The following is an 18,514-nucleotide window of genomic DNA, read 5'->3' on the forward strand; positions in this document are numbered from 1 at the left end:
AACAGGGTTTTATGCTCTAGTTTCAAAGCACCTAGTCAGAAGGTGGTTGGTAGCCTTGATGCTGCTGTGTGTGATGCAATCAATGCCCAGAGCAGCTCTGAGCTTCACCCTCACATAACCTTACCCACACTTTCTATTACCACCTCACTTACTCCACGGTTGCAAACCTGAAAATTTACAACCCAGTATACAGTCTGGTCACATGAAGCAATAAACAATGTTTTTAATTATGAACATTACAGTAATGAAAGTCAATGGAAAATGTACAAAATCATAATACTGTACAGTACGTGTATAAAATTGACTTACAGAAATGTTATGAAAGGGGCAGTAAGGGGTGATAGTGAAGAATGTATTTCGAACAAAACTTTGTGAAAATGCCCTGAATAAAGTGAACAATGCACTTTCTCTATTGTATTACCTCGATTCACTCAAAGGTTTCTGGATGCTTGTGAAAATACAGTTGATCCTTGATACAGTACAGGTCTCTTTCCATCATGACTGGTAATTCAAAAAGAAAATGGACATATTTGAAGGAATTATAAATACAGGTATAGTATTACTGTATCAAAGGTACCTATGGTTTTGCTTTTGTTTTTCATAAATGAGTAGAAAGAATAATCACAAAGGTGCTTGGATTTTTTTCCTTTACCCCCTCACCTCCTCTACATTCTGTCACTGTATTTACACATCAGAACAAGATTATGTACTTACCTTTGAGTTGATGAATTCACATGCCCGATCTTTCAAGGTTTTAAGAGTGAGCTGTGATGCATTGACAGTTGTCGTATCCCGGATCAGACCGTGCTGTAAGGAGAAGCTTATATCTGCTCCAGTCACCTCCATCTGAAGAGAAATTAAATGAACCACAATGAGATTATATGTCATGTTACCAAAACTGTGTTCAAGCATCAACTGCATCATTAACAGAAGCATTAAAAAAATACAGTACTGTACCTGGATACCTATAAACCATATATTGCAAAGCAGTAAGCTCCTAATTGAGGCCTTACCGTATATTCCAAAATAGTAAGTGAAGTGATTTGATAGTTTCCAATTTTATCAAACGACAGTACAGGGGCCCCCCAAATTTGGCGGGGAATAGGTTATCAAAATGGCAGCGAATCGCCAAATTCACGAATAACATTTACGGACCGGGGGGAGGTACATCTTTACTTGTGTACAAAGAAATGTATACCCTGTATTCCCTTTATGTGCTTGCCCTTAGGACAACTATTTCTTTTACCTGTATTATATATACTGTATGTGTGTGTGTGTGTGTGTGTGTGTGTGTGTGTGTGTGTGCATACACACAAAACACATACAAATAAATAATATTGGGAAATATTCTCACAAATACCGTAATCAGAAACAAATTTATTTAAAATGTAAGTCTAATAAATTTGTTTCTGATTATTTGTAAGGATTTTCCAATTATTATTTATTTGTAAGTGTTTTGTGTGTGTATGTCGCCTCACACACACAAACACACATATTTACAATACAGGTAAAGGAAATTACTGTCTCTTGAACAAATGGCTCCCTGTCCCAGCCGCAAAAACTACCCACAGACATTCTTGGGTACATCCAGGGTGTCATCCGCGAATAATAGAGGACCACGAAATAAAAATCCACGAACTTGGGGCCCCCTTGTATCTGAAGTATAGCTGTAGCTGCTATTAATTTCATTTATCTTTGTAAGAGCATGCTTCAAAATATACGAGCAGAAGAATTCCTGCCAACACGTAAATTCTGATCGTATTAAAGCAGATTCAGGTGCAGTGGTTTTATTTCTCCATACCCGTATATGACCTAATTACAGTGCAATACTGCACAAGAACTTAACATAAAACAAAGCTTTATACATTGACTTTTTTTTCTACATGTACAGTATTTGATTCCTGTAGACTTGTGATTTCATTATGACATGATTTAAATAAATATCTTACCATAAAAAAATTCATGACAATCTTTTTTTAAAGTTGCTGTTCCTTAGAGTATGAAACATTCCTGCTCACATAAAGACAGTCAAAGTGCAAGAATATTCACATTTATGTTTGTATCTACCAAGCAACGAGTGTTGGTGGTACTGTACTATACAGGTACTCCTCGCCTTACGACCTACGACCACCCGGACATACGACCGCCTCAGTCATACTAAACAAATTTCAAATTAGGTACGTATTTTCCAGTACCGAAACGTTTCCGTCCTGTACGAGAGCGTGGCGTGGGCTGGGCCACCTCGTGGTGTAAAGCGTCCACGCCATAGAGCGCTCAGTTGGTGTTTGGCCGTCGTTGTTGTCAATAGTGATCGCGCTGTGTACTAACAATATTTTCAATATTTTCGGTTCTAATTCCCTTCAAAATGACTGGCAAGCATAAAAGTGAGAGTTCTGGTGGTGCTCAGAAGAAACAAATGGCAGAGGCATTTGCTACTATTAATAAGGGGATGCAAATGTTTGACGAAATGGATCAAAATGTTGAGCGTTTTGCAAAGTTGACAGAATGATCCAAGATGCACTTGCTTGCTACAGGGAGATTTACAATGAAAAGAAAAGGCAAACTGTGCAGTCTAAATTGGACATATATTTTAAGGAGTCCCCCACTGCTGTCTCCTCACGCCCCACCAGTGCTGCCTCTTCACTCCCTAAAGATGATCCAATACCTTCAACAAGCAAGTATGTTAGCCTGTCTGAAGAAAGTGATATTGATGACCCACCCAGCCCTGTCTCCTTCTCTGCTTCATCCAATTAATGTAGTCTCCATGTTTAATTAAAAAAATATTGGGGCCCCGTGTGCATTCAGCTGACTACATTAAAGGTAAGAGCACAGTAACACTTTATTAATTTTTCATTATTGATTACTTTTACTGTACTGTATTTCACTTTAGATTTTCTATTTATTATTTTTTGCATTTTCGACTTACGACCAATTCGACATACGACCTGGATTTGGGTCCCTAACCCCGTTGTAAGTCGGGGACTGCCTGTGTACAGTGGTAATGTGTGTATCCCTCACAACAATGTCATGGGTTAGAGTCCTGGCTCAGACACAAGTGAGAAGGGTGATATCCAGGTTTCCTCCGAGTACATAATTCACTGGACAATATACAGGTACGTACTTTATAGAAGTTCAAAACAAGTAAGAAAGACACACAGATATCACTCACAGTTGTCAAATGTGTTCCTTCACCACAGTGTTTGTAGAGCGAATTAAGTAGCTGTGAAAAATTTCAGAGAGTGAATTATTACTTCTGGTGTCATATGACATTACAGTACATCACAGCTGCTCCAAGATATTTGAAATAGGTGAGAAAAATCAAGATGTACCTCATATGTCCATAGGACACTGGTCCCAAGTGTATGAAATATGTCTGTAAGTCTGAAAGGATTAAAAAAATGATATGACAATTAAAGAAAACTTCAAAAATAAGTTGACCATAAGGTTCCTTGGGTCAACTAATGCTACAAAAACACACTGGGACAAATCTCCCCAAAATGCCTTTCCTCAAACTTGTTAGAACAAGTTCTTTCTGACTGTAAGGTTCTTGGGAGAGTAAACATAAATGTATCCTCTGGAGGGCAATACAATTGACAAGGAACCTATAGGTTATGCAAGATAGACTTGCCTAGCACACCAGGGATAGGAAACCTCTTCCCTCAATATCTTACTACTCCAGTATCTGAAATGTCAACTGTCCAAGGCAGCTTCACCCAAACTTTCAAGACTCAATCTACAACCTTTATACATCTTTCCATTCTAATGGAGATGTATGAACCAACTGCAATACACATACATTTAAAGCTCAACTTACAGATCTTCAATCTTCCCTTTCCAATGTCATTTGGCTCAAACTATCTCTACCAACTATAACTATTTTTCTTTGTTTTCTATAATGTTCTCCCAACTTTTCCAACTACCTGTATATGGAACTCTTTCACTATCTCACTTCTTGCCATGAGTCATTGCTTTCCTCACACCCCAACACCGAGATCCTCTACCTAAGGGTTTGCAAGATAGCTACATCACAGAAAGTGGCTTAGCTCTGTAATTAAGGGATGACCCAGGAGGAGTCGAGACATTGTCCTTTTCCTTACTTAATGATCTTTAACAAATAATTAAACACCTTACACTCGTTCCAGATCGACACAACCAACTTGCTAACATTCTTGATCTTTGTTTTACCTCTAACCCCTCTCACTCTTCATACTCAATATCTGTCCCCCCTCCCCCCCAGGGTCTTCTGATCACAATCTTATCTCTATTAACTCATACAGGGCCCGACCACCTCCCCCACCCCCCTCTAAACGCCAACTATAGCATTATCGGAGGGCACACTGGCAATCCTTGCAAGAATTCTTCTCCAACTTTCCTGGGATGAATGCTGCTTTTCCACTCGGGACACCTCGGTATGTGCTGACAGCATTGCTGGGGTTATACTTGGTGGTATGAGTGCATTTATCCCATCTTCTACCAAAACTTTCACTTCACAATCATGGTTTGATCACTCCTGTTCTCTTGCATGTGGAGAGAGAGATAAGGCATATCAAGTTATGAAACTTCTGTTTCTCACTCCTCGTTCATTACATCTAGGAATCATTGTAAAGCTCTTCTTCATAGGGTCAAGTGGAATTTTATTAAAGAGAGACCGCTGACCTGACTAACTCTTCTTTTAGTAAATCTTTCTGGTCCTTAACTAAAAACATCTGTAATAACTTCTGCACTACCTCTTTTCTGACTTGGTAACTCCATAGCCAAAACTCCCTTTGATAAAGCCAATCTCTTTTAACACCTTATTTTCCTCTAACTCCACCTTAGACAATTCCAGCTCTACCCCTCCTACTCTTACTGAACCCATGCACTTTCCTATAACCTCCAATCTAGATATGAATAAGGCCCACGGACCAGATGGAATACCCTCTCGTGTTCTGAAGTTCTTTGGTGTACTGTACTGACCAGATTACTTCAAGATGTCATCACCACCACACCATTGTTTTACGGTCATTTTCCACACTTGCACTGTCTCTTGAAGCCTCTCTTGTCAGGCTCTTATTGCTGAGGTTATTTCATACAACTTCTCCGCAATTGATTCTCCATATTCAAACAAATGTATTTCTTGACCCAGTTGGTCTCCTTGCTCTCCACATGCCCAAACCATCTCGGCCTACACAAAACCTTGCCAGTACTCTCAATACTGAAGGTTCTCTTGCTGTCAATAAAGGCAACAGCTCACACTGCTGATGGTCAATTTCACTCTTTTCAACTTAGCACAAAAAGTTTCCTTTATATTTCATTAAATTTCAACATTTTCCTTCTTGGAACATACACCTTCCTCTCTCTGCACATTTTAAACATGTCACACACAAGCAAACTGTGCTGCAAAGGCACATTCTTCCCCTGCTATCACCTTTACATCCCAAACAAGCATTCAGTCTGATTTCCTGACACACATGTAATTAATCTAGGATTTTGTGTAAACTGACCCATACATGATCAGCGTACCTGCCCTCTCCTTAAACAATACGTTGCATACAACCATATTTAGTGCATCTACAAACACAAGTACATATTCCTTTACCTTCAATATTTTTTGTTTCAAAGCCTTTTCTATCATACACACCTTCACAACTCACTGTGTTCACCAACATGAACCTTAAGATCACCATACAGTACAGTACAGGTACTCCTCTACTTAAGAACATTCGACTTACAAACTTTCAGAGATACAAACATCATCATTGAGGGCAGTTACCTTCCAGAGTACGATGTTTAATGTAGACGAGACCGGATTATTTTGAAGAAAATTTCAGATAGAACATACATTACCTAAGAGGCAAAGATTGAGCCAGGTTTTAAGGCTGTATTGTAGGGTATAGCTGTACTAAACATCCATTATCTTTTCATTTTTTATAATATGTTTGGTATCTACAGGAGTAAAGTTGGACTTACGATCAAGCCTCAGGAACGTAACTCATTTGTAAGTAGAGGAGCACCTGTACTACAATTTCTCTTTCACCAAGCTCTGATACTACATGCAGCAACTCATCTCAGAACTTGTCATTTTCTTCCTCCCTCAGCCCAACCAGTGGGGCATATGCAGATACAAGTCACCAGATTCTTGTCCACCAGTTACTTAAAACCCAAAATATTCTCATTAACCCTTCTCACCTACAGCACTTTCTCCACCCCAAAGCAGAATCACTACCCTTCCCCAAATATTTGTACCTATCATACTTAATTTTTTGAAAATGGAAAATTTGTAAATACCTCCTTTATTTCCAATAAATATATATTTTATACAGGTAAGCTTCTATATACTGTATGATGTCGCCATCTCCGATAATTCGCGTTAACAACACTATTTCGACAAAAAATCATCCCCAAAAATTTGGAAAAATTGTACAATAGGTTGTACTGTACTGTATTATATCTAATAGAAAACAAGAGTTTGAGGATGGGAACATCAATGTATTTCTTTCAATACTTAGATGTTATTGTACCTCAGTGATATTTTTAAGAGAAAACAGGTTTCAGGGCATACTCATGATCCTTATTTACAATATTTCGACCTGCAATGAGGTTTTCAGGAACCTAAATCCATTTTAATAGAGGCTTACCTGTACACATATATGCTTAAATCAGATTGACTGGTTAGCATAAATTGTAATGTAATAATGGCATTGTTTATAAGCCACAGAATCTTTTAAATCCAATATCAAGATTTAGCAGAACTCTCCAGTAATTTCCTGCATTTTTCAAGAAACTTGTCCTTTAAGAGATGTGAGAAAAGTGACCAGAAAGAGAATTAGCAGCAGCAATACCTCCATGCAGCAGTCTGTTCACTCTTAGCTTGCAACCGAGGCACATACTGTAGACACCCGAAGAATCACTACTGTTCTTTAGTATTTAATCTATATTATTTACATTATAATATTTTAATGCACAACAACTCTGGTTTGAGGAAACAAAATTCAGAATGTGAAATGCACTAGTAAAAAAATCATAAAAACAACATAAACACCATAAACAAATTCAGGGATGTAAACTCCTCCTCACTGCATGGTGGATGTCGCTGAATTTTTTTTTACTTTTTTCTTGTTCTCTTCAAGTTATCTATGTTACAAGTGTTTCACACAAAAATTTTTGCTTCCCTAAATGCAAAAATTATCAGAGACTAAAATAGAACACAGTACAGATAGTTATAATTCCCTAAAATATCAGAATACTGTACTATACTGTAGTGTACTGTAAATACGATAGATTACATATTGTACTGAAGAACTACGTATAGTGATTCTTCGGCAGTCCATTGGCCAACCAATCAGCTGCTTTGCTACTAACTGCCCTAGACCTCTGTTGCAAGCTTTGAGTGAACAGACTACAGTATAGTGGTAAAAGACCCTGTAAAGCTATCATTTTAGATGCTAAGCTGGATGTGTTACGGCATAATTAGGCTTCCAAAAAAATTATAGCCATTGGAGTTTTAAAACTATCTGAGTCAACTGTGGCGATTATTAAGCAAATTGAGTTTTGTTTTTCATTAAATTATTGCCTATGTGGTACTGTATTACATTTCAAATGTTTATGCATGCAAATATTTAAGAGGATAACATAAGCAAGCTTAAGCAAGCTAAAATGAGAATGGTGAGGAGGATGTGCAATGTGACACAAAGAGGGGGCCCTGTCTTGAGTTAAGAGGATGGCTGAGTATTGAGGTATAGATGAGATGGTTTGGGCAAGTGGAATGAATGAATGAATGAGACCAGTTGGGTCAAGAGGTGCATGAGCCTAAATGTGGAGGGGAAGAGAGCCAGGGGGTAGGCCAAGAATAATATGGGAAGAGGTTGTAAGAAATAACAGAAGAACCTGGCAAGAGAGACTGCAAGTGACTGTGGAGCATGGACAGCTGCCATCACATAATCACGAGTGGAAAATGGCCAATTTATAATAGTAATCAATGGAAAAATATGACTCAATTTACAATAAGGTTTACAGGTAAGCAACCCTATGATGAACCTGGGGATACCTGTATACAATACTGTACAGTATTGTGGGAACCTAATTAGCTACAGTGTGAACTTACAGAGTTGGCTACCCCACACAAGCATGGAAAATAGCCATAAAATGTTGTTGTTGGTACATTATAACCAAAAAGTTTAAATGTCAAATGTTGTCAGTAATACAGCCACAGTACTAATTTCATTACAGATGCCAAAGTGCCATCACCATCAGTAATAGTGCATCCAAATGTACAGTATACTACAGTATTCAGTAACATCTATCATATAAATTCACACTGGACTCAGCTTGTATATACTGTCCTATACAGTAAACAACGTAGACACACACACATACTGTACCAGTGAAGGGCATGTGGAGCCAATAAACGACAGCCCTAGAAAGCAGGAAAACGCGTATTTTCAAGAAGGTCCATAAATGAGGACAGGACGAGTGGGTGGGAGATGGGCTTCCAACCACATTACATTTAACATCCAAAAACAAACAAGAAAATTAATATGACTGCATTCTGTTGTACTTAAACTTATTGATAATACAGAATTGTGGATCTTTGCAAATACAAGATATTATGGTGCTACTATAGCATGCGGTCTAGGTAAGGTCAGTACTGTACAGTACAGTATATACGGTACTGTATCTCATTTTACACTGCAGGTAAAAGATAAACACTGTACTGTGTAGAGATGTTCTTGAAATAGCAAAATGAAGGGTAGCAAGACTATTTACAGGTAGCTCAAGTGTATAGGTACAGGCATGTGATTTTTCTCAACAAATTAAGCAGTACTGTAACAGGATTCATCAAAGTACCAGTATGTACTGTATACCAAATCATCTTCACTGTACACCCCATGCATGTTTCAACCTTCTGCACCAACGACCTGATTCAGCAAGTGAGATACAATACATGGATGCTTGGTGAATAAATCAAATTACAAAATTAACAAAACACCAATTATGATACCTAAACAGAAGTGTGTGGAGTCAATTTCCAGCTTAGCCATAGCCCCAGACTAGTACAGTCTTGTCAACCCTCGCTTTACACGGTTTCACTTTTACGCGTTTCCACGTTTACGCGGTACCCTGCCGAACACGGAATGCTCACTTTCCGCGGTGTGTGTACTCATTTACGCGGAGAGCGGCTGGCGGTCCTCTCGCGCCGCGCCATTTTTGGATCCAAACCTCCCGCCATGTTGTGTAAGCGGCGCGAGTAGGTTGCGCAGTGTATGTCTTTGTTGCGTTATCAGTGACGTCATATGACGTATCGGGCTGTGATTGGGCAAAGCATCCTTACCTCCCTCCCCGCTAGCTGTGATTGGTTTAATGTACTATGACGTGCCCCGCCGCGGGAGCGTTCAAGCCCCTTGACCTACCCGCGGCAGTTACACCCCTCCTGGCTACACCGTGTATATCGGTATCCATTGTTCCATAAGAATGGCTTCCACCGGACCACCACAAGAAACCTTGCATTACCTGGACCCAGCCGCCCTAAGCCAAAGAAGACACGACGTTCCTTAAGCTACGAAATCAAATATAAGATCATACAAGAGTTGGAGAAAGGAACAAGACAGGTTGATCTCGCGCGCCAGCATGGTGTTAACGAATCAACTATCAGGACAATTAAGAAGGATGCAGCCAAGATAAAGGAGCACATGAACATCACAAAGTCTACAGGTGCTTCTATGATCAAGTATTTCCACAACCAGGTGCTTCTCAAGACGGAAAAATTACTTGTGAGCTACTTGGTTCGTCAGGCGCAACGGAACATGGCTGTGGACACGCGCTCAGTAAGGAGTACGCACGTGAAATGTATGCTGCAGTGTCACGAAAGATGGGAATTGCACAGCCCAAACCCTTTAATGCTTCCTCTGGGTGGTTACAGATGTTTAAGAAGAGGAACAAGATCACCAATATCAACATTGGTGGTGAAGAAGCTAGTGCTGACCGTGTTGCGGCTAGGGAATTTCCTCCGTTTTTACGTGAGATTATGGAGGAAGGACAGTACACCGATGACCAGGTGTTTAACATGGACGAATCTGGTCTTTTTTGGAAAAAGCTACCTTCCAAGACCTTCGTTGTGAAGAATGCCAGCAAGTGTCGGGGCCGGAAATTGCAGAAGGAGCGCATCACCGTCCTGTTTACCACCAATGCCTCCGTTACCTGTAAGCTCAAGTTATCGGTGATCCACACAGCACGCAAGCCGCACGCCTACAAGAGCATGGACATGACCAAGCTAAATGTCCACTGGCTGATCGCACGTAAGGCATGGATGTTCTCTACTCTGTCCCTCTCCTGGTTTGATGACAGTTTCGTTCCCGATGTAAAGAAATTCTGTGAGCAACAGAATGTTCCATTCAAGATTTTGTTGCTGCTTGACAACGCACCAGGACACTCGCCCCTACTGTTAGATCGTCACCCCAACGTAAAAGTGGTCTTCCTTCCTCCCAACACTACGTCTATAATACAGCCCATGAACCAAGAATTGATCTGTAATGTAAAAGCTGCATTCTCTGCCAAGAAATTCAAGCTCCTGAACGACTACACCAACACCAAGGAAGAGTTGCGTAACCTGAGTGACACCAACACCGATAGCAAGAGCGAAAACGACGAGGATCACAGTTGGCAGAACAAGAAGTACTTTTGAGACAATTTTGGAGAACATTCAATGCCAAGAAAACTGTGGACTTCTTGGTGGAGGCATGGGATCAGCTGTCTGTAGCAACTGTTCGTCACGCATGGAGACATGTGTTGCAAGGTATTCCGGGTGTTAGGCAGAGTAAATCTATGACTGGTGAGGTTCAGACTGTTGCAGTAGCAATGGACCTTGCCAGAGAAGCTGCGCAGAGTGTTACAGCTGCAGGTTTCTCCGAGACCACCAACGACGACATCCTGGAGGTGATAAGGGATCCTGATGTGACTACCGACGAGATGGTAGATGATGATGACGTCAGTGAAGAGGCAGGTGGTGAGTCATCCCAAGAAGAACGCCGCTTATCCCATAGTAATGTTAGGGGTGCCATCGAGTGTATTGAGAAAGTCAAGCTCCTCCTTTCCGACGACCCTGACGCAAACAGGTATGAAATCTTCACTACCCAGCTGTTGCAGACTATGGAGCCCTACATCAAGGTTTATCACGACAACATAAACACCAGCCGTCAGCAAAACATAACCGAGTTCTTCGCCCGCAACCCACCACAGCCAGCCCAAGCCAGTGATAGTGACAGAGGCAGAGACAGTGATGATGACTTTGAGGGATTTGTCAGGGAGGCACTAGTAAGTGTGGATGACAGCGATGAAGACTCACCTGAGGGCCAGTAGCCTGCCCTCTGCCTCAGAACCAGCCTCCATTCCCCTACGCCGACCCATCTCTTCTACTAACGTAAGTGTGAACCCCAACCTTGTTTTTTTCTAACCTAACCTTCAGTATATTATTCTCTTATTGATTGTTCCCTTCTATATTGTGTGTGTGTGAATACCATCATAAAGTTAAGATGTTATTTTTAGTAAAACGTACGTATTGTGTCGGGAAAGAGTGGAGTTTGGGGGTCGGCCCGGTCTCTATTTCAATTAATCCCATATGTTATGTTGTTCACTTTACGCGTTTCTCACTTTACGCGGGCCGCCGTGGGTTCAATTAACCGCGTAAAGTGAGGGTTCACTGTACAGTACAGTACTGTACACACAATTACAAGGTTCTCATACTAAGTCTGTGCCCTTAAGATATTGTCTCTTTGCCTTTACATGCTATACAATTTGCAAGGATAAATATGAAATTTAGTTTCATCATAATATTTTTTAATACCTTATGCAAATCTGATGGGAAAAAAATTGATAGCCACTGATACAGCCAACCAAATGAACCTGGATGTTTATGCACCAATAAACCTTGAAAGAGGCAGAGGCAAATAGAGGAACTTATATTGTAATTGACAAAGTCTTAACTGTCTTACTTATAAACAATCATACAGTACTACAGTAGAAGTCCAAAAATCCGGACCGCTTGGGGATTGGGTCGGTCCGGATTTTCGGATTTTCCGGATTCTCAGGCAGTACTTTTAAAATTCAAATTTCAGGAGAAATAAAGGAGAGATGAACAGGTACATTTTGATAGTTTATTCATTAGCAAATATAGCATGCTTCATTTATCTAAACGAGCAGTTTTAAAGATAAAGCTGTGAATTGTAAAATTTTATTCTTTGCCTTTTTTATATCATAAATTGTAGACTTTCCAATGTCATATGTTTCCATTAGAACAGTATTGCTCACACCACGTTCTAGTTTCTTAATTATTTCAAGTTTGTCACTCAATTTCAACGTGTTCTTCTTTCTCTTCACACAACGAAGTTTATCTACTTTGGGAGCCATTATTATGGGCTTGTACAGTACTCTGTAAATGGAAAGAGTAGGACTCAAAATTTCATACGTTGTCACAGTTTGATTACTTGTTTTAAAGTGGCGACTGCGTGGTCGCTGTGCAGCTGTGGTGCTCACGCATGCAAAAATACACACAAAAGCCAGCTAAATTAAAAAAAATAAAAAATTAAGTTTGAGTTTTCGAAAAGTCCAGATTCTCGGGTGGTCCAGATTTCTGGCATCCGGATTTTTGGACTTTTACTGTATATACTGTATGTGAGGAGCTCTGGACCATAACCTGCCATGTGCCATATATCGCTGAAACATGCTATGTATTGCATTGTACAGTGGGTCCCTGATTTACGAACGCCTCCGATACGAACTCGGTTAAACTTGAAATTTACAGTACCCCTCAGCACATGTCAAGTCATACCCAATTACAAGATAACTCGTACCCAATTTACAAGACAGTTTGTACCCATATATATACATACAATATATATATATATATATATATATATATATATATATATATATATATATATATATATATATATATATATATATATATATATATATATATATATATATATATATATATATATATCAAGAGAAATCCACCATATGCGGAAAGGAAATTAATTAAATAAGATCAAAATTAGAATGCTCGTATACACTGATGAACTGGATCCAAGAAGTAGATACGCTGGCAATAACCTTTAAGGAAATAGCCAATTCAACAGGACTTGAAATAAATGTGGATAAGACCAAAACAATGATCATGGAAAGAAACCAAAGGCAAATCCCACAACATATCGGTATAAGTGGAATGAATATTTAAAAAATCGAATCCTTTAAATACCTTGGATCACTTATGACATAAGAATACCTGTACAAGATTGAAGAAGAAATTATGTAAAACCAAAGTAAATTATAGCAAGGATTGGAGCTTGTAATAGATTCTACTACAGTCTTGTGGGCAGACTAAACAAAGTTCAGTATCAAGAACAACAAAGCTGAGAATTTACAACACAATAATAAGTCCAGTTCTTACTTATGGTTGTTAATCAAGGGATACATTTCTGCAAATTTGTGAGCCTCATTTCTGATGTCATCATTATCTATTTGGCAGCATTCTATCACTACTGTGAACTGATTGTGTACAATTTTATATGCAACCATTCTAGCCTGCCTCTGGGGAATTGTTGTTCTCAACATGCCGCTTTCGTTGTCTAATTATGGTTACTTTGTATTCTGCAGTACTACATAAAGCCTGTGCTTCCATCTAAAAAAAAAATCAGAGGGCGAGTTGGGTGCGAGTTATCTTAGGTACGAGTTGGCGTGGGTACAAGTTGGCAATTTTTCTTGGGTAAAAAGATGAGCCTAACCCCAGTACAGGTATATATCAGGTGCCCGCCAGAGAGCTCAGGCTCTCAAGTGGCTCAGCCATGTTAATATTGGTATTATAATCGACTCTGTATATGTGTTTTTCTGGCTAAATAAACTGTTTCAATATCAATACCTGTATATCAATAATATCAATAGGTTAGGTAAGTTTAGGTTTCTCCTATCATTCAATTCTCGGCCAGCAAAAGTGACAACGTGATGAAATTGTCCACATAATTAACCTCAGCTTATAATTACAATTGATTTCAGCAGGGTATTTTCCTGTAAAAAGTAGACATAGTTCAGTGATTATTTTCTAAATCGTAGTGGCTATTTTGCTGTGACCGGCTAAGTTCCTACAAACGCTATTTTACCATGAATGCGCTCTGATTGGTGAAGTACTTTCTGTTTAATATGATGGTTAGGTCAGGTTCTATTAGGTTCTAGTAAATGTCGCCTCTTTTATAATGATAAGAACATGTGGAAAAAATGAACAAAATCGAACACCTCCTTCTGGTGGTCGTGGTGGTCTCAGACATTACCGTATTTTTAACCTTTTTACAAGTTAGGTAAGGTTTTCAAAGGCTTGTTTGGTGTTCTTTTTAGAATTTTACCCCACATTTTCCCTCTACTGCCCAATTTGAACAACCAATGTTATTGGTAATTGGGGAATCTTACAGGTTAAAATTTCTAAAAATTATATAAATTTGCGCCGGAAACGTAATATACAATAATTTTGTGTTTTTCTTTTTTGGGGCTTTCTCCCTATACAAATAGAAATATGAAATTCAATGTTCAATCTAAAACGAATCTTTACTTCAATTTCTGTTAGTAGCTTCCCTGCACAACAGAAATATGGTCAGATATGTTAATAACTGCACAACTAATGACCCACGATGAAATAAATACCAAATGCCACCAATGTCACAGTCAAATATAGTTCTTGCATTGTTCACCGATAATGGACGATTAGCCAATCAGAGCGCACTCATGGTAAAATAGTGGTAATAGAAACTTAGCCAGTCACAGCGAAATATCCACTGCCTTCTTAAATCACTGAAGCTCTGAAGGGGTGGCAGTGCACAGCCTTTTTGAATTTTCTAAGAAAATTTTTCAATATTTTTTCCTTGCTTCCAAGCAAAGGCAGAGTGCAGAAGGGCTGAAAAGGAGTTCCAGAGACTAGTTGCAAGCAAGGTCAAGTCAAACCCAAAGGCATTTTACCGCTATGCAAAGTCGAAATTAAAAATGCAAGTACCCTGTAGGATAAAGCTGAGGCATTGACCAGCTTCTTTTCCTCGGTGTTCACAAGAGAGGATGCGATTAACCTTCCTGCATTTGAGGACAGACGGTATGACACAACACTGACCCACATTGTGTTCACAAAAAAGGGTATAAGAAATAAACTGTCAAAGTTAAAGGTCCATAAGAATCCCGGCCCTAACATGGTGCATCCCGGAGTGCTAAGAGAGTTGTGCAACGAGCTTGCCGAGCCCCTGAAGATCCTGTTCTGTAAATGCCTGGATGAACAAAAGGTCCCCAGTGATTAGCAAATGGCTTATGTGAGTCCTATCTTTAAGAAGGGCGATTGTCACTCCATGAACAACTATAGACCAGTGAGCCTGACCAGCATAATATGTAAAGTACTTGAGAGTATTATCAGAGATGCCGCGATGGAACATCTACTACGAAATAACCTTGTAAAGGATTGCCAACACGGTTTTATGCAGGGGCGCTCCTGCTTAACACAATTTCTCAAGGTATCTTGGATATTTGGACCCATATTCTGGAACAGAGTGGTAATATCGACAATATTGTATACACCTAGATTTTGCTAAGGCTTTCAACAGTGCATCCCACGAAAGGCTGAAAATCAAACTGGAAGGGTACAGAATTCGGGGAAATGTCCTAGCGTGGATAGAAGACTTTCTACATGACCGCAAGCAGGGTGTGGTGAATAATGGCACGAAATCATCATCTGTACCTGTCACAAGCGGGGTACCACAGGGCAGTGTATCGGGCCCGCTGTTGTTTATTTGTTTCATAAATGACATGCCTGACGTTGTACACGCCTCCATACAAATGTTTGACGATGCCACCAAATTATTTCGGGAAATCAAGAACCAAGACGACTCTGAAGAGCTGCAGAAAGAACTCTGTGTAAGAGGAAGCACCTGGGATGTACCAATGGTAAAGAGGAGTATCATATGTCCCAACAGGATGAAGAAACTGCACTATTTGAGACAATGTGAGAAGGACCTAGGTGTGTATGTTGACAATGAGCTGAAGTTTTCGGGCCATTGAGAGAAGGTAAACCGGGAAAATAAATTATTAAGTCTTATAAGAAGGTCGTTCATATATCTAGACGGTCTGTCCCTCATAACGATCTTGAAGAGTAAAGTGCTTCCCCACCTGGAGTACTGTCACCCAGTCTGGTCTCCGAGATATACTAGGGACTATCAGTTGGTTGAAAATGTTCAAAGGAGGGCCACCAGACTGGTGCCTGTACTTTGGCACCTCAACTACCCTGAGAGATTGGAGCGCCTGAACTTGCCTAGCTTATACTGCAGACGGGCAAGGGGTGACCTAACTGAGGTGTATAAGCATCTCAAGGGGCACTACTCAGTCAAGTGTCCTTACTTGAAGCTGGCAGACGTTCACCGCACAAGGGGTCACAGCTCAAGATTGAAGAAGCCGCAGGTCCAGAAAACTGTGAGGGCAAACTTTTCCAGAGTGAGCGTTGTGAACTCTTGGAACAATCTACCAGAAAGTGTTGTGACGGTACCGAGTGTAAGTTCTTTTAAGACCAGACTTGACTGGAGCAGGTTCAGGTACATTCAGGAGCCAGTGCATGCCCAGTACTTGCCAACAGTGCGTAACAGAGACGTGACAGATCGCCCAAGCGGCTAACGAGCTTATCAGTGGTGAAGAGTATAAAAGTAAAAGGTAAAAGTACTGGCCTTGCAATCTTTGTATTAAAACAAATACTGGGTAATGATTTTCTGTACATCAAAATTAAGTGCACTGATTTATTAAATGTCATACCTTGTGACAAAAAATTACACAGTAAAATATTCCTTTCAGTAGTTTCAATATGAAATTTGCCACTCCCATTACATATATACTGTACAGTACTTTAAATTTCACCCTGAATGTGCAAGTAGTCCAGTGCCATCACAACTTCAGCGATGAAACCAAATCACCATTTAAGTACAGTATGTCTGACTTTATTAAGAACGAACTAGTGATACAGTACTACCTATACAGTACTCAGTAGTTTCTTCCTACTAAAATGAGACTCGGCTCTATGTTGGCTTGTTTTAATTTAGAGCTGAAGGTATGTGATTAGTGGCTTATTTGCCCCTTCTGAAAAGTAAATATTGTAATGAAAATAGCAAATGACAGCCTGAAATAGATTCTGGTAATGTAAGTATTTTGGTGCATATTTCATTATTAAAAATATTAATAAACAAGCACAGCTAAAATCTCAAAAGTGTTAAACCAGTATTAATGTAGCAACCCAAAAATACACTTTTACCAACCAAATGCATTATCTAAAAGTATCAAAAGTTCCAAACTCATACACCACCAGTCAGAATCAGAAACCAGAGATATTCAGAGCCTTAACCGTAAGCCAAGTCATTGTGAGGCACCCATAAGGCTGACCTTTCTCTACAAGTATAAGACTCATTTAAGACTTCTTAATTTAACTTTCACAAGCTCAACAGCATATTTTTACTCATATAACTCCAGAAAAATGTACCCCTGAAGCAAGCAAGTGCCAGAGAGCAGGGGAGCTGGGTGGGTGGGTGTCGTGGAGGTAAGCGGTGGGTGGATGAAGGTAACACCTGTGGCTCTGGTCTAGGCTACGGTGCACTAACTAATCTCCTAACTCCGCCTTTGTACCACCACCATTGCCCAACTAGAATCGCTTGCACCTACCAACTGAACTCAGGTCGGTATGGAACAGGGAGGGACGAGTATACATTCGTGACGCAAATACACCAAGGAGCTCCTCTGCAATATGAACCCCCAGCGTGGTGTGATGGTAACCTTAACGCAGAGTTCGAAATCTGTGTCACAGGCAATTTCCCAAGAGAAACTGGTACGTCTAACCACAAAAACAGATGGATTTTAAAGTAGGGCGCATTGATCTATATCGAAAATTTACCTTGGACGCAGAGGCTTGATATGGACTTCTTATCTCTCTAAAAACTTGTATTCCGAATCACATACAAATTTAATAAAAGCATTTCACTCCGGACATCGCAAGTAGTATGTACGAAACAACACCTACACTGACACTGACAGAATCTGTTCCCGCACCTGCGTACAATATATTCATGTGGGTGCCGGAGAAACAAAAGAGCATCGTTCAAATATGTTTTCTTGTTTCTAAGAATACTTGAATTATATCATATCTATGTTCTTTAACATTGACATAATTCATTTCGTTTCTTATACTTGATTACCAACCAGCTCAAAATATAGAAAGGCTGTAATATTACCAATGTTTAATTATTTTTATATTAAATATTTATAGCTTTTGAACGGATATTTATAATTCAGTTAAACTCGTAAGAAGCCAAATATGTATAAGTGAATAATGTTAAACTGACAGACAGGCATAATATTTAAGATTTTACCTTCAAATCTTTTTTTTTTCAAGTTACTTTTACTTTATCCTCTTACCACTGATCGGCTCGGTAGCCGCTTAGGCGATCGGTCACGTCTCTGTTACGCACTGTTGGCAAGTACTGGG

At 39.7% G+C, this 18,514-nt stretch overlaps 1 protein-coding gene across 3 annotated transcripts in view; it reads right to left on the reverse strand.

Annotated features, from left to right (window-relative positions):
* The window catches only part of LOC121858346 (serine/threonine-protein kinase D3-like), a 202,407-nt gene extending 184,334 nt beyond the window's left edge, over nt 1-18,073 (reverse strand). For 2 of the 3 annotated variants that reach the window (XM_042354759.1, XM_042354756.1), the window contains exons 1-2: nt 17,924-18,073; nt 715-846 (exon numbers count right to left, since the gene is read on the reverse strand). In XM_042354759.1, the coding sequence (XP_042210693.1) occupies nt 715-846 (132 nt within the window). In that variant the 5' untranslated portion in view covers nt 17,924-18,073. Of the gene's footprint in view, nt 1-714; nt 847-17,694 lie in introns of all 3 variants that reach the window. The other variant, XM_042354757.1, reaches the window with a different exon arrangement.
* Nucleotides 18,074-18,514: the final 441 nt, after the last annotated feature.

The sequence above is a fragment of the Homarus americanus genome, unplaced genomic scaffold (genome assembly GCF_018991925.1).
Source record: "Homarus americanus isolate GMGI-L3 unplaced genomic scaffold, GMGI_Hamer_2.0 scaffold57980, whole genome shotgun sequence".
NCBI classification, from domain to species: domain Eukaryota; kingdom Metazoa; phylum Arthropoda; class Malacostraca; order Decapoda; family Nephropidae; genus Homarus; species Homarus americanus.